The sequence below is a fragment of the Orcinus orca genome, chromosome 11, assembly GCF_937001465.1.
Source record: "Orcinus orca chromosome 11, mOrcOrc1.1, whole genome shotgun sequence".
NCBI classification, from domain to species: Eukaryota; Metazoa; Chordata; class Mammalia; order Artiodactyla; family Delphinidae; genus Orcinus; species Orcinus orca.
The window spans coordinates 99,153,539-99,179,192 of record NC_064569.1 but is presented as its reverse complement, the minus strand read 5'-3'; the positions used below and the strand labels follow the sequence as shown (position 1 = coordinate 99,179,192).

Genomic DNA, 25,654 nt, shown 5'->3' with positions numbered 1-25,654 from the left:
TACCCGCAGCAGGAACAGTAGTCCGTGTGCAGTGAGGGTAGACCAGGGAAAACCTCTCACAGAAGGTGACCTCTGAACTGGGTCCTAAAGGATGTGCCGGAGAGAAGGAGGGTGGCGTTGCTGGCGGCAGCGGGATGACGGGGATGTTGGGGTTGGGGCTGGGGGGACGGGGAGTGGGTGGCGGCTGGTTAGAGTGGGGTGCGCAGTGGGAGGTGAGGTCGGAGTGTTGGCAGGGCAGCTGCCCCAGGCCTGGGGAGCTGCAGGGCTGGGACGGGCAGCTTCATCCAGAGCTAAGGAAAGCCCCCGGGCTCAGGGTGGACGACAGGGGAGAGGGGAGGAGGCTGGTCCCGCTGGCCTCAGACGCAGGGGTGCTGAGGGGAGGGGGCGGATTTCCCCGGCGGGATCTGCAGGGCTGATGGGAGGCCGAGTGTGGGAGGGGAGCCCTGTCAGCACCCAGGCTCGGAGAGGCCAGGCCTGCGGTTGTGGGATTGACCACTGCCCCCTCCTCCAGCGCCCAGCACAGCACTCGGCTCTCAGTTGGTTCCCAGTAAACACATGTTGGATGGTCAGATGGCTGCTTGTGTGTCTGGGGCTCAGCGAGGCCCGCTGACCTGGTCAGGGCCCACTGCCCGGTGGTGGCAGAGGCCTCCAGGTCCCAGGTGTGTTGGCGCAGGTGGACACGGGGTGGTCTGGGTGCCAGGATGACTGCCAGGATCCCCAGACTCCCACCTTGCCCGGGTGAGTGGCTGCGAGTGCTGGGAATTTCCAGGTGCAGCTGACATGCCCCCTCCGGCAGCAGCCGGAACCATCACCTTGCTGTCCCCATCTTCCCGGGCCTGTCCTGTGTCCTGTGCCCCGGCTGCCTGGGTTGGGCCCTGCAGCAGGCTAAAGTGCCGGCCTGGTGGCCCCAATGGACCAAGCCCCTGGCAGTGCCCTGGCGGCGTCACCCCTCATGGTGGCACTGCCCTGGCGGTGGAGCATGGTGTCCAGCATGCCCAGGTTCCCAGGGCGGCCCTCCTGAGCCTCAGGTCCATGAGATAGGCTGGGATGCCAGGCGCCGGGCCGTCGGGGTGCTCAAGGAGTGTGCACGGGGTGACGGGGCAGGAGCCCAGGCGCACCGGACAGGGAATCAGCAGCCTTGGGCTCTGGTCACTCACCCTGTCCCCAGTAGCTCGGAGCACACAGGGACTCTGGGTTCATCACCCAGGGCGCGGGGGACCCCGGAGACACTGGCCTGGAAATGCCACATCGGGGCTGTGTGGTCAGGCAGGGCTTCACTCCAGGCCGCAGCTCCTGGAGCTGTGTAAGGAGTGGAACCTTCCCCCTGCACCCCCCCCTCCCGGGCCCTTCTTTATTTCCTTTTGTGCAGCTCCAGGAGTGAGGCAGGGTCCGAGCGCTGATGACTCCATGGCCTAGGGAAGTCCTCGATGTCTAGCTTCTGCCTGAGGAGTGGGCGTCGGAGGGGAGCCTCTGGCTGACCCCCTGGGCCACATGCTTGTCTCCCATCCTGTCCCAGAGAGGAGTGGAGAGCAAGGGTTTGCAGTCAAGTCTGAGCGTAACCCAGAGCCACTCCTGACCTTCCTTCTTCGGTTGGGACTCCTGTGGGGGTTGGGGGAGGGGGGAAAAGGGGAGGAAGCAGGGGAGGCAGGAGGCTGGCAGGGCCGTGGGCGGGTGGACGCTGAAGAGACAGACAGGGCCTGGGGCAGAGCCGGAGGCGGGAAGAACGGCTGCAGAGCCCGGTCCTGCTCTGGGCTCTGATACCAAATACCTGCCAGGTGGCTGGGGACAAGGTACTGCCCCTCTCCTTTAACCGGGGGCTGGCAGTGGAAGGCAAGGGTGGTGCTCAGGACCCCGGGCCACCTGGGTCAAGCCCTGGGGCCCCCTGAGCTCGGGGAGGTGTTCTAGCCCCAGGAAGCGCTCACCGATCGTTCAGGTCATCACAGCCAGGCTGAAGGGGGCGGGGGGGGGCGTGAGGAGGAGGCTCCTCCTGGAGAGGGTGGGCACCCATCCCAAAAGGCACCCAAGCTGAGGCACTTGGCTGGGCAGGCCCCGGGGGCCCAGGAATTCTTGGAGGGAGCAGCCCAGAGCAGTGGGCTGCTTGAAGAGAGAGGTGGGTGGTGAGGGCACTGTGCAGGGGCTTCTGACCCAGAGAGGGCCCCAGCTTCGGTGAGAGCAGAGGGCAGGGCTGTGGAATGGGGGAGAGCCTGGAGGGGGCTGGGCTCACTCACACTCACACTCCGCTCTGAGGTGCTGAGTGGCCCAGGCAGGGTCCCACCCTCATCTGTTCCTGGGAGAGGGACCCTCCAGGATGCCTGCCTGAGGCTCAGTGCCAGGGCAGGGACTCAGCCCTGCAGTTTGCACAGAGGGGATGGCTCGCTTCCCACTGTCCACAGGGCCTTGGCCCCCAGACCCGCTGCTCATACCAGGTCCGCAGTGGTCGGGAAGGCCAGAGTGCTGGCCAAGCCACTAGGCACTGAGACTCCCAGCCTAGCCATGGGCCAGTGGGGCCTGCCAGCCTCCTCCCACCTGTTCCGCCCTCCTGTTCGTCCATCCGTCTGTCCTGAGGTTTCAGACTGGCATCCTGGTCATCCGGGCCCGCAGGCGCCCCCACATCCGACAGATCTGGGGCATCGGGGCCGAGGCCGAGGCCCAGGCCAGGGGTCTCATCCCTGCTCGGGCCTCAGTTCACTGTGGGACCTCAGGTGCTCTGGCACCTCTGGGTGTTAGTATCCCCTCCTGTACATGGAGCGAGGCAAAAGGTCAGGGGTAAGGCCTAGGGAAGGTCTAGGGCACAGCAGAGGATGCAGGAAGTGTGGCCGTGGCCTGGCCAGGTGGGTATTGCTGAATAGCCCCTAAAGGCCTCCTCAGGAGCCTGGCTAGATGTGACCATGCTGGGCAGGAGGAAGGGAGAACAGAGGAGAGACCTGGGTGGGCTTCTTGGAGGAGGGGGTACCAAGCTGGGCCTTGAATTTTGCCTGGCTGCTGGAGGGGGTCAGGGTGGCCCTGGAGGGGGAATTGCTGGTCCAGTGTGGTCGGAATTCAGGAGTGTCGTGATGGGCCTAAATGCCCAGCAGAAGTCTGGAAGTTCCTGAGGTCAGAGGTCAACGTCCTGAAGTTGTAGGGTCACAATGACTAGGTGAGGTTCCGACTTCACAGATTCGGCAAATGTGGGGGAGGATGGTGGTGGCCGCAGCCCTGCCCAAGACCCCCTGCCTGCCACCTGCTTTCCCTCAGACTGCCTGGTTTCTCACCAGGGTGGGGTCCCAGGATGCCAGGCCAGGAATGCCAGCTATGTGGGGAGGGCGGGCTGGCAGCCGCCCGCCAGGGGCACGAGGGAGCAGGCGGACGCTTTGCTCTCTTCCCCGGGAACGCTGCGGGCAGCGAGCTGAGCGGAGCAGTGGCCTGGAAAGATTGCAGGGCCAGACTCGGGTGCAGGGAGCCAGCCCGCAGGAGGCCCTGCCCACGAGCTGGACGGATAGGTAAACTGAGGCTCCCAGAGGCCAGTGAGAGTCAGTGGCTGAGCGGCATTCGAACACAGGACCCCAACCCAGAGAACCTTCTTTAGGATACAGCTGCAGGTACCTAGATTGTCGCTTCAGCCCCTCACTCTGCAGATGGGAAACTGAGGCCAGGGCGGGCGGGGGGGCCAGCTGGGCCCCTTCCTGCCTCCAGGCCTCTCTCCAGGCTGCTTGGGACACCCTCCTCCCTGCCCAGCACCACGGAGCTCCCTGCTGGGTGTCCTCTTGAAGGCTTAGTTTCCTCATCTGTAAAGGGGGCTGGCAAGGCCCACCCTGAAGAGACCCCATGGGGATGCAGTAGGACAGGGTGGGGGACACTGCTCAGGAAGGGTGGTCTTTTTGTTTCGTTGGATTTTTTTTTTTCACAAGGGTGTTGTTTTGTCTTGTCGCCCCCGTAAGTGCAGGCTCTGTGACTGGGCAGGTTAGGCGACAGGTCAGAGGGTCAGGCAGGCTGCGATCAGGCCTGCCCTCTGCACAGGCTCCACTCCCCTGCACCGCCTCCGGCCACGTCCCAGGGGGTTCAGGTACTTCCTGACCCAATAGAGGGAGAAGCCATTTGCCAACAGAGGATTGATTGTGTCCGATTTTCAGATGAGAAAACAGTCTCAGAACAGCCTTGGAGTGGCCTTCCTGAGGTCTGGGGATGTCCCCAAGCCCCATGCTTCCCCCAAGCTGGCCTAGAACCCCGGCTGGGGAAAGAGATGTGCAGATTCAAGGCAGATCAGAGCAGGGGCAGGTGGCCTGCGTGCCACTGGGCCCTTGCACTGGCTGCATCAGCCCCCAGCCTCCTGTTCCGTTCTATCCTGATCCATCTGACAGGGGAAGGCTGTGGGGACCCTGCGGTGCCGGCTCTGGGACTGTGATGGTGGCCCAGGGGGTCTGCAGTGTGACCCCAGACTTGGAAGACATTCTTGTCCCATTTGACAAACAGGAGCACTGAGACCAGCGTGCACCCCTGCCCCCCACTCTGCCCACGGGGCCCTGCTGGGCTCCAGAGCCGGTGGAGAGCCTCTTCCAGGCCATCTGTGGCTGTAATGTCCTGGGCCAACTTCTGCCCACCTGAGGGAGAGGCTGGCAGGGACGCAGCCTTGGGTGGGCGTGGGGGCCAGGTGCCGCCCTCCCAGGTATTTGCGGAGTTACTTCCTGGACAAGTGGACCCCAGCTCGCCTCCCTGGCTGATCGCAGATAATTAGAACATTCTTCAAATATTTTGCCGGAGGATGCCTGAGGAGGAAGAATTACAAAGCGCCCGGCCAGGAGCGTGGGCTGGAGGAGCCCTGGGCAGCTGGGCGGCCAGGGCCGGGCCAGGGATGGGGGCCTGCAGGCAGGCTGGGGATCTGGCCATCTCGGCCCGCCTGTCCCCACCTCCATGGGGGTGGAGGTGCTTACGTCCAAGGGCAGCTCAGAGCCCGGCTGGGTGCTGGGCAATGTTGGGGATCACCCCAGCTGGTGGTGGTGGACAGACCCTGCCCCAAATGGCATCAGGAGAAGCCTGAGGGGGTCAAGCACAGAGTCCTGGCTCCCTGGGGGTCTGGTGGGTGGGAAGGCCTCTCGGAGGAGGGTCTCTGCCGGGGTGAGATCAGCAGGTCTGGGAAGAGGAACTGGAGGGTGAAGGTGCAGAGGCGGAAAGCCAAGTGTTGGAGGGTAAGAGTGAGTGGTAGGGTGTGCCCGGGGCCAGCCTCAAGACTGACAGCACCCAGGGCCAATGAGGAGCAGCCCAGGGCCGGGCCGGGAGGCCTGGCTCAGGCCCTGAAGCCGTGTCCTGCTGGTACGGGGGCAGGACGGAGGGGCAGACTGGGGCTGGGGTGGGCCACCCCGGAGGGCAGAGGGAGCCCTGGGCTGCCGGTGGAAGCCCTCTCTCATCACTGCTCACCTTCCCAAAGGTGGTACAAGCCTCCTCCCAAGGAGGAAAGCAGGATGTCCCCCAGCGACCCCCTCCTGGCTCCCGGGGCTCTGGGAGGGGTCTGGGGTGTTGAGGCCCAGTGGGCTGAGTCATGAGGTCTGGGTTCCGGAAAGTACTTAGACCCTAGTCTCCCCCATGGCGTGCTGCCCCAGTCCAGGCCTCGGGGACATGCCCAGGATTCTGCAGTTGGTCAGGGGCAGGGGCTGCTCCAGCCCAGAGCCCTGGGGGGTGGGTGGGCTGCACTAGAGCTGGTGTTCTGTCCAGTGAGAGGGAGCTGGGGGTCCATGCCGCGGTAGGCCGTTTGCGCTCTGCGGGGGTATCTCTATCCCAGGCTGTGGTCTGTGGGGTCCTTGTTCGGGAATTTGTAGGAGAAACGAGATGCTGAGGTGGAGGTGCCTGGCTCCTGCAGCCGCATCCGTGGCCATAGTTTTAAGGCCCTGAGGACAGATCAGATGGCGCGGGGCTTCCTCTGGGCCTGAGAGGCTGTTCTGTCACGTAGACCCGGGCTGGCTCTCTAAGTAGGAGGACAGGCCGATGCCAGGGGATCCGTGCCCTGTCGAGGGCACTTTGGGGGCACTCTGGGGTGGCTTCACTCCCATAATCCCGGCACCCTGCCCACATCCCGGGATCCACGTGCTCGGCCCTCATCCGGAGAAACATATTGTTTCTCAACAATATGTAAAGTGGGAATAAAATCTGCTCTTTATCGACTTGTAACAGTCGAAGAGAAAACGGGGTGCGCCTGGGTCCCCCGCCCCGCTGAGAGCGTGCCAGCTGCAGTGTCCTGCTGTCCACGCGCGCGGGGTCATTGTCCTGGGAGGCCCCAGCAGCTGAGCGCGAGCTGCCCTCACGAGTCCCACTGGCTGATGCGTCCGTCCGCCACTCATTTGGCAGCTCCACGGTGACCACTGAGGCTCAGCTGGGCCTGGCGCAGGCCAGGCAGACTGCATAGTGGGGAATGAGATGGGCCACCACCCTGGAGCAGCACGCGGCCTGCGTGGGGAGGGCCTGGCTCAGGTTTGGGGGCCTCCTTCAGCAGCCCTCCTGGGAGGTTCCTCCCAGTGTAGCCTCGTGCCCCCAGGGACCGATGGGGGAGGATGGTTCTCCAGGTGGACAGGTGACCTCTCCAACTGTCTTTGAGGGTCAGGGACAGGGTGATGAGACACTGACCGGTCTGGGGCCAGGATGTATGGGTCCTGGTCCCGGCTTCCTCCCTCCCTCCCTCCCTCCTTCCTCCCTCCCTCCTTCCTCCCTCCCTCCCTCCCTCCCTCCCTCCTCCCTCCCTCCCTCCCTCCCTCCATGAGCTACTCGGCAGGTGGCTGGACCTTCTGGGCCTTTCAGTCCTTATTCTGAGGAATAACAATAATAATTATAATTATTTTCACAACATTTGCCCCCCGTCCCACTACTGAGGGGACCCCTGAGCCCAGAGTCCAGCACACAGTAGGTGCTCACGCCACCTTGAGCCCAACAGCATGAGGGGTTTAGGGTAGACTCCTAGCTGCTGGGGCAGGTTTGGAGGGCGTTAGCTCCTGAACGAAGCAGGGGTGTCCTACACAGAGACAGGGAGGGGCAGGGTGGCTCTAATCCTGAGCATTGGTGAGACACGGGCTCCCCCACTTGACCCCTCTTGGGTCCTCAGGGTCCCCGCTCTTGTTTCCCAAGGAAGAGCCCTAAGGCTGGGCCATGGCAGGACTGGCGCTTGGCCTAGACAGGGGCCTTAGCTGGGTGGCACTGGGAAGAGGCTGCCCGTCAGGGTCTGGCCCCACTGGTGGGCCCAGCTCCTCGGGGCAGAGGACAGCTAGCAGGTGGACAGCTCTGCCCCCTGGCCCCGAGTGCTGCCCGGGGGCAGGCTGAGAGCAGAAGGGCCCTGCCTGGTGCGGTCCCACTGATGAAGGGCTCCCTCCAATGTCACGGTCCTCAGGGTCTCCCGCGCCCACGCTTCTTATGGCCCTGGGAGCTGCTGAGTCAGCCTGCCTCTCTATTCAGGGTTCCCAGAGGATCAGGGCCCAGTGGGGACAGGCTGGCAGCATTTGGACGGAGTCCAGGCAGAGGCAGAGGGCGGCAGGCAGGCAGGGGGCAGCCCTCAGCAGAACCAGGCTGAGGATGCCCTTGGATCCCCGGGCCTCTGAGCCTGGGTTCGGGCTGTACTCTGGCCTAACACAGCTCTGCCTGCAGGGGGCGGGGGCCCAGCCCACAGCAGCCCCCAGGAGCATGTGCTGCAGGAGGGGTTAGCACCCCTCAAGGCCGGGCACACAAAGCATCCAGGAATGATTTTTAATGTTCACATTTTATTTCTTTTTTTAAATTTTTTTTGCGGCACGTGGGCCTCTCACTGTTGTGGCCTCTCCCGTTGCGGAGCACAGGCTCCGGACGCGCAGGCTCAGCAGCCATGGCTCACGGGCCCAGCCGCTCCGCGGCATGTGGGATCTTCCCGGACCGGGGCATGAACCCGTGTCCCCCGCATCGGCAGGCGGACTCTCAACCACTGCGCCACTGGGGAAGCCCCACACATTTTATTTCTTAATTGTGCTTTCTTTATTTTAATTTTTGTAAGAAAACTTGGAGTTTGTATTCTTGCCTTGTTCTGCCAGCCCTGTAAACTTTTGTATTGCAACAGTTTACTTTTTTGTCGAGGTATAACTTACATAAAGTGCAGAAATCTCTAATGGGCATTTTGATGCTTTTTCACCTACATGGGCACCTGTGTAACCCCTGCCCAGCTTGAGATAGAGAACATTCGGGCCCCCAGCAGAGCAGGCTACCCCCGGCCCCTCCCCATCAGTGCCTCCCACCTCAGGGTGACTTCTGAGTTCTGCTTGGCCTAGAGCTTCTTTTTTTTTTTTAAGAAGATGTTGGGGGTAGGAGTTTATTAATTAATTTATTTATTTTTGCCGTGTTGGGTCTTCGTTTCTGTGCGAGGGCTTTCTCTAGTTGTGGCAAGCGGGGGCCACTCTTCATCGCGGTGCAAGGGCCTCTCACTATCGCGGCCTCTCCTGTTGCGGAGCACAGGCTCCAGATGCACAGGCTCAGTAGTTGTGGCTCACGGGCCTAGTTGCTCCGCGGCACATGGGATCCTCCCAGACCAGGGCTCGAACCCGTGTCCCCTGCATTAGCAGGCAGACTCTCAACCACTGCGCCACCAGGGAGGCCCCTGCCTGGAGCTTCTTATACGTGGTAGCATCGGCGTTCTCCCGTCTTTCACTCCATGTGGTGTCTGGGGGAGTCACCCGTGTAAGCGGTTCGCATCTGGCTGGGTGAATGTCCTGCAGTTTATCTCTCATTCTCCTGGTGATGGACACCTGGGTTGCTGTTCCCAGTTTGAGCTGGAGACCCGCGTTCATGTCCTTTGGCAGATGTAAGTGCTTACTTTTCTTGGGCGTATAGACCCTAGTGTGAAATTGCTGGGTCAGAGGGAAGAGCTGGTCCAGGAATGAACCCCTTGGTGGTGGATGCAGTGGCTGATATGAGCACCCACTGGCTTCAGAGTTGCCGGTTTAAGCATCGGTCCCCCTGATAGAAACAGCCCCCCCACAAGGGGGCTGGATCCTGGGGGCTCAATGAATGAGGGTCAGTAATGGGGCTCCAGTCTCAGGCAGTGAGGGTTAGTTAATGATGGCCAACGTCCATGGCCTCTCGCCACAGGCCAGCTACGAAGTGCCATGTGCTTCGACTCAAGCACCCCTCCCGGCAGCTCTGTGATGATCATGGCTATTATTACTCCCACTTTACAGATGTGGAAACTGAGGCACAGAGAGGTTAAGAAACTTGCCTGAGGTCTCAGAGCTAGGAAAAGGCAGAGCCAGGGTTCCAAACAAGCTGGCCCGCACCAGCGCTCATGTTCCTAACCCCTCCCCGCAGAGCTGCCAGGTGGGCAGCCTGGTACCCAGCTAATGATACAGCAAAGCCCCGCCCCCCCGCCCTTGGCCACTTCTCTGCCCATCTGTCACCTGGCAGTGGTCACCTGCCCCTCAGCCCCGCTGGAACCCCCTCGTCCTCGGGGCAGCCCCATCCACTTGGACCTCTCTGGCAGGAGAAAGACCCTCCGATTGTTCAGTGGCAGCCCCCTCCTTGCACAATGCCGGGCTCCAACCCAGCACCCTCTGGTCTGAGATCGGAGAGCCCTGCCCACAGCCCCCGGGGACAGGGACGAGGTGGGGGCTTCTTGTCTGCAGGGCCTGAAACCCTCCTCCTCCGAGCTCCCTTCATGGGACTGGCCCAGGCCAGGAGTGAGGAAAGTTCCAGACTTTCAGCTTTGCCCACTCCCCCTGGCATCTTGCCTGTGTCCCGAGGCCCCTCCCTGAATAGCGCAGGGAGATGAGCCCAGAGCAGAATTTTCCATGGAAAAAGTCAGCAACTGAAACACGAGCGCCCCGCCCGGCTTCTCTGTGCTCAGGGCCACGCAGAGCCGCCCTGCCAGCCTCTCCTGGGGCACCTGGGCGGGCAGCCTCCCAGAGGGTCAGAGCCGGGCCCACCCGGTGGGACACCTTGCTGCGAGTGCCCATAGCATGTCCTCACCCCAAACTGCAGTTACCCCAGAATGCTGCCGAGTCCCGTTCCTGTCTCCAGCAGGGCATCAGTTCTGTAGCCGCCGCGTATTTTTACCCCTTTCCCACTCTGACGGTTTCCTAACGCGCCACTCACATCTGCAGCCCCCTCCCCTCCGGGTGGAGGGAACAGTGCGGGCAGGTCTTCAGGTGTAGTGAGGCCAGGTCCTGGGGCGAGGCGGGCCAGGCCTGTTCAGAGAGGCCAGTGGTCAGACTGTAGGAGAGGGGATGGACGGGGCACCGGACCGGTTGCCAGAGCTCAACCACTGGCACCAGCAGCTGTCCAGAAACCTGCACGAATTAACCAGTGACCTGGAGGATTTTAAATGCGGGCAGGATGTAAGCTGTGTTTTGAGAATGAAGAGTGGGTGTAGTTTCCCACTCCAGGCCGTCTTCTATATTATGCTCCTACTGTGTGCTGTGCTTTGAGCCACAGTGCTGTCTCCACCTGAGTTCTGGAAGCAGAGACCTGGCTGTGTGGCCTTGGGCAGGTCCCTTAGCCTCTCTGAGCTCCAGTCCGCACTCCTGTAACACGGGGATGGCAAGGCTCGTCTTGCAAAGAGAGGATTGAGACACAGCGGAGGCCTGTGTTGTCCAAGGCGGGTGCTCAGAATGGGAATATTTAATATCTTTAGGGGAAAAAAATCTCCACATTGTAAGGGAGACAATGTTGAAATCATTTCTGAACTATCAACCATATCTGATTATTTTTGCTCCTGGTATACGGTGCGACTGTCTTCTCTGAAGCTTTTGTTTTACCTCTAATCTACACACTGACATCCGGAGGATGGCTGGGGGCTCCCATCCCCCTACTGCATCAGCATCAGTCGCCTGGGAGAAGCCTACAGGGTACCAGCCGGGCAAGGCCCCTCTGGTCCCCTTCCACAGATCCCACCTATGGCCGGGGATGTGGGAGTCCTGTGTACAGAGAGCATTTTTAAAAAATTAATTAATTTTATTTTTGGCTGCGTTGGGTCTTTGTTGCTGCGCACAGGCTTTCTCTAGTTGCGGCGAGCGGGGGCTACTCTTCGTTGCGGTGCGTGGGCTTCTCATTGCGGTGGCTTCTCTTGTTGCGGAGCACGGGCTCTAGGCGCGTGGGCTTCAGTAGTTGTGGCACGCGGGCTTCGTTGCTGCGTGGCATGTGGGATCTTCCCGGACCAGGGATCGAACCCGTGTCCCCTGCATTGGCAGGAGGATTCTTAACCACTGAGCCACCAGGGAAGCCCAGAGAGCATTTTTAAAAATCGTGTTCAAAGTTCATTTAACATAAAATTTGCCACTTCACTTTCACCGTGTTAAAGTATACAATTCCGTGGCATTTCATACATCTTCAATGTTGTGTAACCATCACCTCTATCTAGTTCCGTAACTTATCCATCACCCCAGGTGGAAATTCCGCACCTAGGAAGCAGTGACTTCTCGTTGCCCCTCCCCCAGCCCCTGGCCTACTCTGCTTCTGTCTCTGTGGATTTACCTTTGCTGGACGTTTCATAGAAAAGGAATCGTACAATATGTGGCCTTTTGTGTCTGGCTTCTTTCAGTGAGTATAATGTTTTTGTTTTTGTTTTTGTTTTTTGCGGTACGTGGGCCTCTCACTGTCGTGGCCTCTCCCGTTGCGGAGCACAGGCTCCGGACGCGCAGGCTCAGCGGCCACGGCTCACGGGCCCAGCCGCTCCGCGGCATGTGGGATCTTCCCGGACCGGGGCACGAACCCGTGTCCCCTGCATCGGCAGGCGGACTCCCAACCACTGCACCACCAGGGAAGCCCGAGTATAATGTTTTTGAGGTTCATCTATGTAGCATGTGTCTGTACTTCATTCCTTTTCGTGGCCAAATAATATTCCACTGTCCGGGTGGACCACATTCTGTTTATCCATTCATCCGTTGACGGACATTTGGGTTAGTTCCTCCTTTTGGCTATTGTGACTAGTGCTGCTATGAACATTTGTGTACAGGTTTTTGTTGGAACGCCTGCCTTCATTCTTTTGAACACACACCTAGGAGTGGAATTGCTGGGTGCTATGGTCATTCCTTTGTGAGGAACTTCCCAGCTGCTGTCTACAGCGGCTGCACCATTTAACATTCTCACCGGCAATGCATAAGGGTCCCAGTTTGCCCACATCCTCGCCAATGCGTGCTCTTTTCTGTTTTGATCATAGCCGGCTTGGTGGGTGTGAGGTATTTCCTCTCCGTGGTTCTGATCTGCATTACCCTAATGATGATTGATGTTTAGAATCTTTTCCCGTGCTCGTTGGCCATTTGTCTCTCCTTGGAGAAAGGTTTAAGTCCTTCACCCATTTTTTAAATGTGGTCTTCTTGTTATTGACTTGCAGGAGCTCTTTTTGACATAATCCCTGAGTATTCATTCATTCATTCATTCATTCATCCACTCCACACTCATGGTCGGCTACACGGGGCAGTCCCCGAGGCCCTAGGGCCAACTCAGACCTGGCACTGCCCTCGACGTGTTTGCGGGCTGGTGGGGGAGCCAGGGGTGGAAACAACGTCCAAGAGACCAGGGGTGAGGTTGGTACTCGAGGGACAAGCGTCCACAATGCGTGTCCTGGGTGCCTGGGGAAGAGGGGTTTGAGCCCAGTGGGGCTTTGCCCTTGGGCCTGGAAGGGCAGGAGAGTTTTCAAGACAGAAGAAAGGGAGGGAGACCAGCATGCCAGCAGAGGGACGAGCGCAAGCAGGGGTGGCAGGTCGTCAGAGACCAGATCCTAGGAGGCGTCAGATTCCGATCAAAGGAACCCAGGGAGCTGTAGGTGGGCTCTCAGGGACACCATCAGGGTGGGGTGGGGGGAGGTGGGTGCTAGGGGTGGCCTGCCTGGAGAGGGGAGACCAGGGCTGCAATAATCTGTTTCTGCCCCCAGCTGCATCCAGTTAGACCCCATGTGTCTGAACTTCTGCCCCCAGGAGCAAGGGTTCTTACCCTGGGCAGCAGGGCCTTGGCAGCCCAGAGCCTGCTGGAAGGATCTGGGCATGGGGAATGTGCTTTTCGCATCCAGGCTCCGACCAGAGGGCTGGAGGCTGGTGCCCGGCAGGGTTCCCATCCATCTCATTTCCCTGGGTTGGTTTTCTGAGCAGCTACAATTACTTTGGGCTGAATTCCCCAGATTCCAGCCCGCTCCCAGCCCCGCCTGCCCAGATGCTCTTCCTTCACGCCAGCCTCAGGCGTTGCTGCCCGTGGTGCCCGTGGGAGACCCAGGGGGGTCTTGGCCAGATTAGCGGGTGGGGCTGGCGGGCCACGGGGATTGAGTGTCGCCGGGGCGTCCTGGTCGCAGCACGTGCTGTGGGCTCAGGCCACACGGGGACTTTCCCAGCTGGCCGTGGGTGCTCGGCTGCCCTGGAAAAACACTGACTCGTTTCTCTCAAGAAAGGGGCTGGCAGGCTGTGGGCAGAAGGAGGGAACTCACCGTGCTAGGAGGCCAGGGCCTGCGCAGCGGCTTTGGGGAGACCCTCGTGGCCTCCCCACTCCCACCTTTTGCCCCCAAACTCTGTCTTGAAACCCAGCTGTTGCTGTGGGTCTGCGGAACCCAGCCCGCCTCCTTTCAGCTTGCTGTCCCTTCCCTGGGTGCTTAAAACCAAACAATTGATGCAGCTTCTGTGGGGAAACAGCCTGCCCATTCCTCAGAAAGCAAAACCAACGACCTCGTGACCCAGCAATTCCACTCCTAGGTACATGCCCCGAAGAATGGAAAATAGGGACTCAAAGAAAACTTGTGTGCATGTGTTCAGAGCAGCGTTATTCACAACAGCCAAAAGGTGGAAACAACCCAAACGTCCATCAGTGATGAAGGGATAAACAGAATGCGGTCTCGCATTACAATGGAATATTATTTGGCCATCATAAAAAGGAAGGAAGTTCATGATACAATGAGGATGAACTTTGAGGAGGTTATACTAAGTGGAAGAAGCCAGGCACAAAAGGTCACATGTTGTATGATTCCATCTGTATGAAATGTCTAGTGGCTGCCAGGGGCTAGGGGAGTGACTGCTAAGGGGTAGGGGTTGCCTCCTGGGGTGGTGAGTGCCTTGGAAGTTGATAGAGGTGGTGGTTGACCAACATTGGCAATGTACTCAATGCCGCAGGACTGTAAAATGGTTAACTTTCTGCAACGTGAATTTCACCTCCTTAAACGAATAAACAATCACACTGATGACACCCAGGGGAAGAGAGAAACAGGCCCCCAGTCCCTGCAGGGTGCTGGGAGATTAATTACTAGGCACCCTCAGGGGACCACTCTGAGGATACAATGTTGCAATAAAGCACCCAAGCCTAGCACACAGTAGGTGCTCAATGCACATCAGCTCCTGTTTCCTCCTCTGAGTGCACCCAGTCTTCCAGAAACAATAACACCAGTCATCCCCACGTGTGTGTGCAGCCTTTCTCCCCTCGGAGAGGGGGAGAAAGGTGTTTTATACCCCATGTTATGGGTGTGAAAACTGAGTCTCAGAGAGGCAGAATGTCTCCCCAGGGTCACACACGGGCTGTGGCTGCAGTCAGGACCCGGTGGGCTTGGCTGCCGGCCTGCCCAGCCTACTTCGCAGCCTGCCTGGTCCAGGCACCCTGGGGTGGAGGGAGCCGGGGGTCTACAAGTGATGGAAAAGCCTCAGTTGTCTGGGAGTTGGGGTCGGCTGCTTGGGGGCAGCTGTGGACAGTCACAGGCTGGTGGCTGTCAAATCCACGAAGGGTCTGTGCGTCTGATTCGGAGGCACAGAGAGGTGCGGCTCTTGTATTCCACGGGACTGTTGATTCATGGAACTTGTGATGCCGCGGTTCCTGCGCTCCCATTCCTGCAGATTCGAGGCTGGGGGGCGCGGGTGTGTGTGCCTTTTCGAGCTGGAACCCTGTGTGCAGGTCAGTGGAACATGGTGCCTGAGGGCAGGGCTCTGTGCTCTGTTCCCTGGCTGGCAGAGCTTGGCACGAGGTGGGCTCCTGGAACACGTCTGCTGGCCGAGGGACTGAGTGGGGAGAGTGGCAGGGGCGGGGTGGCGGGAGCCTGCCAAGGTGTCTCACCTCCTCGGCATCCTCTCCCCCCTACAGAGCGCTGTCATCCGTCGTGGCCCTGGGAGCCAACATCATCTGCAACAAGATTCCTGGCTTGGCCCCGCGGCAGCGTGCCATCTGCCAGAGCCGGCCCGATGCCATCATCGTGATTGGGGAGGGGGCGCAGATGGGCATCAACGAGTGCCAGTACCAGTTCCGCTTCGGACGCTGGAACTGCTCCGCCCTCGGCGAGAAGACTGTCTTCGGGCAAGAGCTCCGAGTAGGTAAGGGCGCCTCCGGGCTTGCGGGGACCCCGCCTTCGGGGCTTTGGGTGCCTGGGGGCTAGGCCACCCACTGAAGGCCAGGCCAGGTGGCCCACGCTCGCTTTTCTACACCTGCTGGCTGATTTCTTTGCTGTAACAGCACTTCTCTGGGTGTGGCCTGCTGGAGGCCCAGGACCCCAGGGAGACCCGGACCCGGACCTGGCCTGGCCCTCTGGGACACTGCCGCGTCTGGAACGAGGGAGGTGTCGACAGGGGCCAGCCCGTGTGAATGGACGAGGGCCCTTGCTCTGGGCTGTCAGGCTGGGGGACACTGTCCTGTGTGGACGTGAGCGGGCAGGTTGGTGGCGCAGTGGTTAGAGGCACGCCGTGCTGATGCACAGCAGCTGGGTGGCCCTAGGCACGAGGCTTTGTCTCTCCATGTCTCTGTGTCTGTGTCTGGAAATGGGGTAAGTCGTGGTTCCTGCAGGGGGTGGTTGGGGGGCTTGATGCGAAAGGTGGCGGCCCACAGGAAGCGCTGTATGATTGTAGCTGGGATTCTGAGAGTGGAAGGGACTCTGGCCAGAGGGAACAGCAGAGCGCAGCAGTGTGACAGGTGGGGGCAGGGAGGAGTCCGGCTGGAGGGAGGGCAGGGTTGTGCGGGGGTGGGTGGGACGGGGGAGAGGGGTGGCCTCCGATTCCGTGGGCAGTGGCACATCCAGATTTCTGTGGGCTGAGCCCCGCTGCGCTTTGCACAGTCCCTGGGCCACATGGCCCCGGGGGAGGCTCCCGTGTGCCCATTTTACAGGGAAGGAGACTGAGGAGTGAAAGGGAGAAGTGGGACTTGCGGAGCCTGACCTGATTTGGAGCTGCTGTGTGACCTTGGGTCTTGCCCTTGGGGCTTCGGGGCCTCAGTTTCCTCGTTTGTAACCTGAGCTCTGAGCGAGCAGGCCCTTGTCTGGGTCCCCAGCACCTCTCCCAGTGCCTGTGTGCAGTAGGTACTTAATAAACAGCTGTTGAACGAGTGAGGGTGGGGATGGTGAGACACCTGCCACCCCCCACCCCCAGGCCATTGTGAGGGTCAGAGGGCAGGGAGTGATAAGGGGACACAGTGCCGGGCATGCAGGGCTGCCCTGTTATCCCAGACCCCAACCTGCGGGCACAGGTGAGCCTCCAAACGTGTGATCACAACAGGTCCTTCCGTTCCCAGAGGGCCAAGGAGCCTGGGCCTTTGGAGCGGAGTCACAGCTGGCGGGACGGAGGCCAGAGCTGAGCTCTGCAGGGCTTGGAACGCCTGCGTGGGGCTGAGGGAGGCACAGGGGAAAGCCCCCAGGGGCTCCTTTGGGTGAGCAGCCTGTGGGTGGCACCTGGCACGGGGGGTAGCACCGCCCCCTCCCGAGGGCCGCGCCACCCAAGTGCAGCTTCCGCCCTCCAGGTGCCAGCGGAGAGGGTGGGACTGCCTGCCCCGTCCCCCGCAGCTGGGAGGGCATGGGCACCAGTGCCCGCTTCATGCCAGGTGCCCACCTGCCTGCCTGGCACTGCCCGTCCCCTTCCCACCCACCCCGCCCCCCAGGACCCTGGGCTCCGATGCAGCTGTGACCATCCCCACGGCACAGCTGAGGATACTGAGGCCAGGGGACTTGTGCGGTGGCCAGTGGCCACACGGGGGAGCTGGGTTCAGATCCCCTTTCTGGTAGCCCTCCCTGCCTCCCTGTGCAAAGGGGGACGGGCAGTGGACATGGTCCTGTGGCCTGAGGACAGGTGGGAACTTGCCCTTCATTTAGGACCTCAAGACATAGGTGGTGAGGGAGACCTGGCCACTCTGATCCTCTCGTCAGGGTCAGGCCCCAGGCGGGGAGTTCACCAATAGCACCAATAGTAAGTGCCGGGCTCCTATGCACCCTCCAAAGCCCAGAGGATTGGCGTAGGCCCCCCTGCCAGCGACCGGCCCCCGCGTAGGGACCCACATCACTTTCCCTGAGAGCAGCCCCTGGTGCTGTAAGGATCTTGGCTTGCAGCTCACAGCTGTTCCTTCTTGGAGTCTAGCCCTCTGCCCACAGAGAGGGGTGCCTACAGCCAAGGACGGGCTGATGCAGAGGGTATAAACTCCCCTTGTGCAGGGGGGGCTGCTCTGTGACATTCTTCATGCCCTGAGCTCCCCTTGGGATCAGGCATCTCAGGCTCTGCTTCTAGGGAGCCCACCTAGGACACCCCCTCTCACTTTCATGAGCATTTCAGAGGCAGAGTTTTTGGCAGAGATGTCCACACCCACTGTCCCCGTCCCTCATTTTCTCACTCCAGTCACCCCTGTGCCGGCCATTAGTGACCTTGGTGTGGCCGACTGACCCTCTTCCTTGGCTGGGCCCCAGCTCACCTGGGCTTCCTCTAGCCTCTGGTTGCTCCTTCCCAGCCCCGCCCCAATCAGCTCTCCCACCCCCCCCACCGGCGTCAAGACCGGCACGGCTGCCCCCTGTGGACCACTCGGCGCGGCTGACCCATGGGAGCCTCTGGTCAACACGTTCAGCATCTTGCTGCTGAAATCTCCATCCTCAGCCTCCCCTGCTGGCCTGACCACCCAGTCGTCCAGCAGAAACCTGGGGTTGTCCCCTCTGTCAATCCCCCCACTCTGCCCCATGGCCACTGCGGGCCTGCCTCCCTGGCCCTCCTCTGGCAGCTGTCAGTTCCTCCCTATGCCTCCTTCCCCACCCCGTCCATGCCATGTCACTCCCTTCCTCCAAAACCTTCAGTAGCTCCCTATTGCCCAGGATAAAGTTAGCTTCCTAGCTTGGAGTCTGAGTAGCCCCTGCCTCCCTCCATCCCTTCTGGAAACTAGAGCTTTGGCCATCGCTGAGCCTGCCGGCCGCTTCCCTCCTGCAGCTTCTCACTCTGGGAGGCCCTTCCCCTCCGCCTGCTTATTCACATCTGATTTCCCCGCTGGCCGCCAACGCCTTTTTTCACCCCTCCTGGCTCTCCGTCATCCACAGGGGGGCTGAAGCCACGCCCTGGCGCTTCCTCCTCAGGGGTCTGTCAGCCCCGGGCCAGCTCAGCACCTGCCTGAGGTTCCCTCTGCTCTCTGCCCCCCGGGGGGGTGGGCTTCCTAACACCCAGGCTGTCTCCCGACCAGCCGGAAGCCCCACCCCCTCCCCCGGCTCCTCGCTGCCCTCCGGGGAAGGCCCAGCTCTCAGCCAGGAGGGCCCTGGCTGCAGGCTGAGCTGGGCTGAGCCCTGCAGGCAGCAGGAGTCCCTCTGCGTGCTGTCATGGTGGTCTGAGCAGGCCCCTCGCTCCGCCCAGGGCTCAGCTCCTGGGACTCACAAGCAGGAAGTCGGGCTGAGCAGCGAGGCCAGCCCATGTAAGAGGCATGCAGGTGCCCCGGGCATGGGATGGGAGCCGGGCCATGGGCTGGCAGGCAGCCACTCGAGCGGTGCCAATTAATGATTGGCCCTGAGAGGGGGGATGGCCTGGGTGGGTGGGACAGGCCCCCATCAGGCCCTGCCTGTGACCTTGGGCCACGCCTAAATCTTGAGAGCTGAAGGCAAACCCTTTAAAGGCGCAAATCGACGCCTGTGCGAAGTTCCAACTCCTTTTCCAGCACCTGGTGCTGTTGCTTGGATGCTTCCAGAGATGGGGAGCTTACTACTCCACATAAGAGAGATCTTTCTTATGATGACCCTGTGCCGGCTTTGCCCTGGGGCCCTCGGGGGGCCAGTTGCTGTGCTTCCTCTGGGGAGTTGAGGCCCACCCTAATCCTCCCTCCACCAACGAGGTCTCCCCTCACGCCGGGCGGCCTCCACCCTCTGGCCACCGGAGCCCACCCAAGCCTATTTTCTCCCCTACATAGCGAGGCTGGGCCACCCTGGCCCCTCCTACCCGTCTCTCCCGTTACCTGGAAATGAGCTTGTTGGGGTGGGGTATGTGAATGCGTCCCCAACTCAACTGTCTTTTTCCATGGGGTGCGGGAGGGGGACGGGGGAAAGCATGAGAGTCAGGGGTGAACCTCGTATTCCAGGGACACCCGTTAGAAACTCAGGGTCCCCAGGCAGGGCATTTCTAACAGGCGCCACAACGGAATGAGGACTGCTGTCGAGGGCTTCCTTGATGGGGTGATGTGTCCGTTGAGACCCGAGGGAGGATCAGAGTGACCCAGACCAGCCTGAAGGTGAGAGCAGGGAAGGGGGCTCCAGGTGGAGGGAACAGCATGTACCAAAGTCCAGAGGCCGGAAGAAAGTGGATGGTATTTTCCAGGAACTGTGGGAGCGCCTGGAGCAAACGGGACGGTGGGGAGACCGGAGGCGGCAGGAGGGGTCACGGCTGGAGGGCTGTGGGCTGAGGCATGAGCGCTGTGAAGGCCAGGAAGGCACAGGTGGGTCTGAGCACAGAGGGCCTTCTGCCGCCCACCGCCCCATCTCTGCCTGAGCCCAGCCCCTTGGGACCCACTGGCACGGGCATGGGGGCTGCAGCTGCGCGCACTCGGGCCCCCGCCCACCCCGAGCTGCCATGGAACACTGAGTCCCGCCCATCACGAGCCGCTCGGACATGACCAGGCATAGGGGCCACCCCTAATCCTGCCTCACGTGGCGCCCGTTTGTTTTGTGGGTGAGATTTGCGTTGGGAGCAAGCCCTGAGCCTCCTGGCTGCCTGCAGTAGGGGCTCAGCAAAGGCCATCCATTCCTGGACACTCTGAGGGAGCAGAGTGGCCTACCTCTGAGTGTCTGAAAGGCGAGGGTCTGGGGGCTTCAAGTCGGCCACTGGCTGGGGCCTTGAAGGAGAAAGGGCAGCTCCCAGGCCCTGTGCACCTACCGCATGCCCGGCCCCCTGCCCGGGGCTTGCACACCAGGCTCAGGGAGGTCCGACACGAGTCCCCAGGAGGGACGAAGCCTGCACTGTCCACTCTGGGGGCACAGGCCACCACGGGCAGGAGAGCGCTTGAAATATGGTGCGTGCGAGCTGCGGTGTGCCATTGAGTGTGAGACACATGACAGGTTTCAAAGACTTGGAGAGAAAAGAAGCAAGAAAAATAGCTCTTTCGTGATCTTTTCACATTAAGATGTAGAAATGGTAATATTTGGATATATTGGCTAAATAAAATGTGTTACCAAGTTTAAGCTCACCTAATTATCTTCACTTCCTTTATGTGGCAACTAGAAAAGTTAAAATGACCTGTGTGGCTTGTGTGAGACCTCTGCTGGCGGCACTGCTCTCAGAGGGGTCAGGAGTTGCCCGGAGTCACCCTGGTCAGGGGCAGAGCGGACATTCGAACCCAGGTCTGACTGCCTTCTCCCAGGACGCCGTCCTCCAGCTCGGCTGAGGGCAGACCATCTGCTTCCGGGGGCGGCGCAGGGGCGTGAGGGTGGTTCCCTTTGGCAGCACCTGTAACTGCTCAGCCTGCAAGCGCTGAGTGCCTGCTGCCTGTCAGGCCAGGGGCAGGGCGCTGGCAGTGGAGCGAAGGCCACCCAGCCCTGCGCTCGGAGCCTTGCACCCGGGATGCCCTGGGTGAGCCGATGGGGCTGGACTGGGAGGCCTGCCGGGCCCCGGCCTTGCACCGGGCACGCCCTCTCGGCCCACAGGCCCCAGCTCTGAGGGACACACAGCTTTGTCCTGTCTGTCCTGGTCACTCCCTACCCCCACCCCCATCCCGGGGGCCCAGCATGAGGCAGCAGAACAGACATTGTCCAGGCTCGAGGCCCGGGGTCCAGGCGGGCAGGACGCTAGGGAGAATTGGGGCCTCGAATGTCAGAATCAGAAAGACTTTCCTGGAGGCAGGGCTCCCCGAGCCCACTCCTGGTTCAGGGTGTGATGAGCCTTGGTCGCTTGGGTGGCCCCGGCTCTGGGCCCCTGCACCGGAAGGCCAACTTGCTCCCGGGAGCAGCGGTTCCTGAGACGCCCAGGCTCTGGACCCGCCGGTGGTGAGCAGCTGGGGGCTCAGGCTGGGCCGTGGTCGATCCCTCCACGTGACTCCTCTCGGTCCGCCTGGAGCTCATCCAGGATGGGAATTTTCCACCTTCACTGGCAGGGCCCGGACAGACAGGACAGGCTGTGGGGGGGCGGATGGGGTCTGGGAGGGGAGAGGGCGCTGCCGCGGTCCCACTGTGTGACCCTGGGCACGGCCTCCCATTCTCCGGGCCCCCGTCTACCCACCCACACCAGGGCTGAGGCTGGGGCCCCGACACCACCAGGACTTGGGGGGGCGTCTCTCCTCAGAATAGGGGCAGGAAACCCTCTGCTTCCTTGGCACGCACATCTGCCCAGGGCTCCACAGACGAGGGGTCCAGGATGCCGGGGTCTGGTCCACCGAGCAGGACACAGATCCCAGGTGGGCGGGCCTCCACCCCCGGCCTCCAGGGGCAAGGCCTGGCCCAGACCTCGGTCCATCTCCACCTGGGACCCCTCCTGCCGCCACTGTAGGAGCACCATTCCCCCGAGGCCGCCGCGGCCGGCCCTTGCACAAACATCACTCGCTCCTGGTTCCCCTGTCCGCACAGCATAGATGGGGAGACTGAGGCCCACGGAAGCCTGTCTTGGCCAAGGTCACACGCCAGTGAGAACTAGAGATCTGAACCCACGGTTCAGCCCTGTGCCCCGGCGGGGTCCAGGTGCCAGCTGGTGGAGACAGGGGGCAGCTGCGGGGGGGCGGGAAGGGGCTCTGGTTCCATCGCGTCCCCCCTCACAGGCAGCGGCTGATTTTGCCGCAGGCCCGACGAAGGAGGGTGTGGTCTGAGGAAGGCTGCCCGGGGCTGACCTCCCTAAGGAGACAGGCCGCAGAAGAGGCCTTGCCAGCCTCCCCAGAGCCACGGGGCAGGGGTGGAAGCTTCTGGAAGGCCAGCCCAGCTGGGGACGCAGACCCCCCGGCCCTGGCTGCCCCTCGCCGCGTGGCCCTGGGCCAGGCCCCCCGGGCCCAGCCGGAGCATGACCCCCCTGGAGGGCCGCTGCGGCTGTGAGGGCCCCGCCGGGTCAGAACAAAGGCCGCGGGCGCGGGTGTGCCGGCGTGTTCGGACCTGGCATGACTGTTTCCAGTGCTCTGTTTATGACAACGGCAGGGAAGAGCTTAGCGTGGAGACACTGACTCAGCCGGGGACGAGCCGGGGCGGCGGCTGGGACGGGGCTGGAGAGAGCCAGGGGGACAGAGGGCCGTAGAGAGAGAGGCAGAAACTGAGAGGGAAGGACAGACAGAGACCTACAGCAAGAGGGACACAGAGAGGGCAACACACACGCACATGCACGGGCACACGCACGTGCACACACACAGCGCCAGCGCAGGCCTTCGCCTGTCCCAGGCCTAGGGTCCAGGCTGCTCTGCGATGGGTGATAAAAGCAGCTTCCGCGCCCTGAGCACTTCCTCACCCACGCGGCGCTGGACCCCGCGAGGTGGGTGATGTTATCACCTCCCTTTAGCAGGTACAGAAACAGGCACCGGGGTGCAAGGCATCCTCTCCAGCCTCACTCAGCAGAGCGTGGATCGCACCCGGTGGTGGTCCAGGCCGGGCCCCCCACACCGCCAGAATCCTAGGTCAGGATGGCAGGGGCCTGGTGGGGCGGGGCCTCTGGGCTTCTGACCCTTCAAGTGCACAAATGGGGATTGGGGGCCTGGTGGGCCTCGAGGCATCTCTAGGCTCCCCTGCCTCCCCCCACCCACAGCCTCTCCACCTCGCCCGTGTGTGCTGGGATGCAGCTCGGGCAGGGGGTGCGTGCCCAGGCCCCATGACTGAGCCAAGGCTGGGACACGGGCACTGCGCTGCCCTGCTGGGGGACCCCGGGAGCTGCTGGTGTGGCCTAGGGTGTCTCCTGGCCTCCCTGGCCTCCATCTCTCCACCTGTAAACTGTGGGCAGGGGGAGGTATTCTCCCACCCCTTCTAAGCTCCTGGGAGCCTGAGGGCTGAATGGGGTGGTGGTGGAGGGTCTCAGAGGAGTGGGGGAGCTTACCAGCTGGCACTGTCCCACTGGCCGGGCCAAGGACTCAGGAAGCCCACCCTGTCCCATGTCCAATGTCGGTCACAGCAGCACCCTCCAGGGGCTTTCCATGTTCATAGAATAAAATCTAATATCGTCCCCACGGGCTCCCAAAGTCACCATGGAGTGGCTATCTCTTCTGCATCAAACCATACACACGTGGCTCCCTCCCTCCCTGTGACCTTAGCATTGCTGTTCCCTCTGCCTGAACACTGTTCCCTGCGCCTTTGCATGGGTCATTCCTCTTGTCATATAGGACTCACCTTCGGCATCCTTCTTGAGAGGGGCTCGCACTGGGCATCCTCCACCCAAGTCCCTCCCTACAGCCACCCGCCCTGCTGTCCCGTCCGTGGTTCCGACCGAGGCCCTCTGCCTGCACTCCCTGTGAACCCTCCCAAGCCCGCTGGTCCCCTGGGCTGTGATGTGTTAGTCTTGTCCCGCTGTATGCTTGGCCGTGGGCTTGGGGATGGCTAGGGGCTGAGGGCCTCCTCCCTAGGGCCCTGGGGTTGGCCAGGAGGGCAGGCCATGCTTGGGGCTGGGATGGTAGCAGAGGAGTGAGGGAGGGAAGGGTGAGAGATGGAGTAGGGTGCCCGGGCGTGACACGTGCAAGCCTGGGTCTCAGGCCTGGTCAGTGAGGGGGCAGACAGACTGTATGGTTTCCCTGTTCTGCTGGGTGTGGGGGGAGTGGTCCGAGCATGGACTCTGGGGTCCTGGGTCAGATCCCAGCTCTGTGGTCAGCCTGCCATGAGGCCTTGGGCCAGTCACCCGCCTCCTTTGAGCCAAGCATGCTCACTGTGAGGTGGGGCCCCTGTGAGAGTTTAAATCGAGTAGGACAGGTTGTATGCAATCCCCTAAAACCATCAGATGCTGTATGTTTTTAGAACAGCTTCATTGAGATATAACTCATATACAGTACAATTCAAGCATTTAAAGTGTACTATTCACTGGTTTTTAGTCACAGGTTGTGCAACCATCACCATAGTCAATTTTAGAACATTTTCATCGCTCCAAAAAGAAACCCTTAGCCATCATCCTCCAATCCCCCTCGCCCTTGGCAACACTCATCTGCTTCCTATCTCTGTGGATTTACCCATTCTGGACGTTTCATATCAATGGAGTCATACACCATGTGGCTCTTGTGTCCAGCATCTTTCACTGAGCATCACGTTTTCAAGGTTCCTCCATGTCGTAGCCTGTGTCAGTACTCCGTTCCTTTATATGGCTGAAGAGTGTTTCATTGTGTGGAGAGACCACAGTTTCCTTATCCATTCATCCGCTGATGGACATTTGGGTTGTTTCCTCCTTTGGCTATCGTGAATCAGGCTGCTATGAGTATTCACATACAAGTTGTCGTGTGGACACGTGTTCATTTCTCTTGGGTACATAGCTAGGAGAGGAATTGCTGGGTTAAATATTAATAGTAACTCTGTATTAAACATTTTGAGGAACCTCCAAATGGTTTCCATAGCGGCTGCACCATTTTCCATTCCCACCAGCGGTGCACAAAGGTTCTGATTTCTCCACGTCCTCGTCAGCACTTGTTAGTGTCTCTCTTTGTATTTTAGCCATCCTAGTGGGTGTGACGTGCTGTCTCATCGTGGCTTTGATCTGCATTTCCTTGATGGCTAATGACGTTGAGCATCTTTTTTTGTGCTTAATGGACATTTTTTTTTTTTTCTTTTTTTTGCGGTACGCGGGCCTCTCACCGCTGTGGCCTCTCCCATTGCGGAGCACAGGCTCCGGACGCGCAGGCTCAGCGGCCATGGCTCACGGGCCCAGCCGCCCCGCGGCATGTGGGATCCTCCCGGACTGGGGCACGAACCCGTGTCCCCTGCATCGGCAGGCGGATTCTCAACCACTGCGCCACCAGGGAAGCCCTAATGGACATTTTTATACCTTCTTTGGAGAAATGTCTATTCGGGTCCTTTGCCCATTTTAAACTGGGTTGTTTGCCTTTTTATTACTGAATTGTAGAAAATGCTGTGTTTTTTCAAAGAGGGGCAAGTACAGGTTGGCAGAGAGGCAGGGTTTGACAGATCTGAGCTGCGTTGGCCACGAGCACAGGAACACACACGGGAGCACACACTTGCTCACACTTGTAGGAACTGCATTTGTGCAAACGTAAGTCCAGGCATATGCCCAGGGACACGGGCATGGGGACACATGCAGAGGTACACATGCATGGATGCCTAAACCTGTGTACACCCACGGAGAGCCCATGTGTGGTGTGTCCCACACGTGTGGGCGTGAAGCTCACGTCAGCGACCCTCTGTGTGCTGGGGCCAGGCCTGCCCACCCGGGACCACACGTGGGTCCCCTGACGTGGTGACTTGGCCATATAGAGCAGTCATCCTTATTTTGCAAAGTGGGGACATCGAGACATAGAAAGGCCCCTTGATTGGTCCAAGGTCACCCAACTGGCCAATTTTAGGGTCTGGACTTAAACTCGAGGTCTCAGACTCTGAGCCCCTTCTCTGGGGCTTTGACCTCAC

The 25,654-nt window shown here is 60.7% G+C and overlaps 1 protein-coding gene and 1 long non-coding RNA gene across 4 annotated transcripts in view; both read left to right on the top strand.

Annotated features, from left to right (window-relative positions):
* The window catches only part of WNT7B (Wnt family member 7B), a 72,036-nt gene that overhangs the window by 11,705 nt on the left and 34,677 nt on the right, over positions 1–25,654 (top strand). For 2 of the 3 annotated variants that reach the window (XM_004279590.3, XM_004279589.3), the window contains exon 2: positions 15,016–15,242. In XM_004279590.3, coding sequence (XP_004279638.1) covers positions 15,016–15,242 — 227 coding nt within the window. The remainder of the gene's footprint in view (positions 1–15,015; positions 15,243–25,654) is intronic. The other variant, XM_033405246.2, reaches the window with a different exon arrangement.
* LOC117196487 (uncharacterized) lies at positions 15,903–20,325 on the top strand. The gene is made up of 2 exons (XR_004476706.2): positions 15,903–19,374; positions 19,461–20,325. It is a non-coding gene; the product is annotated as an uncharacterized LOC117196487 (long non-coding RNA).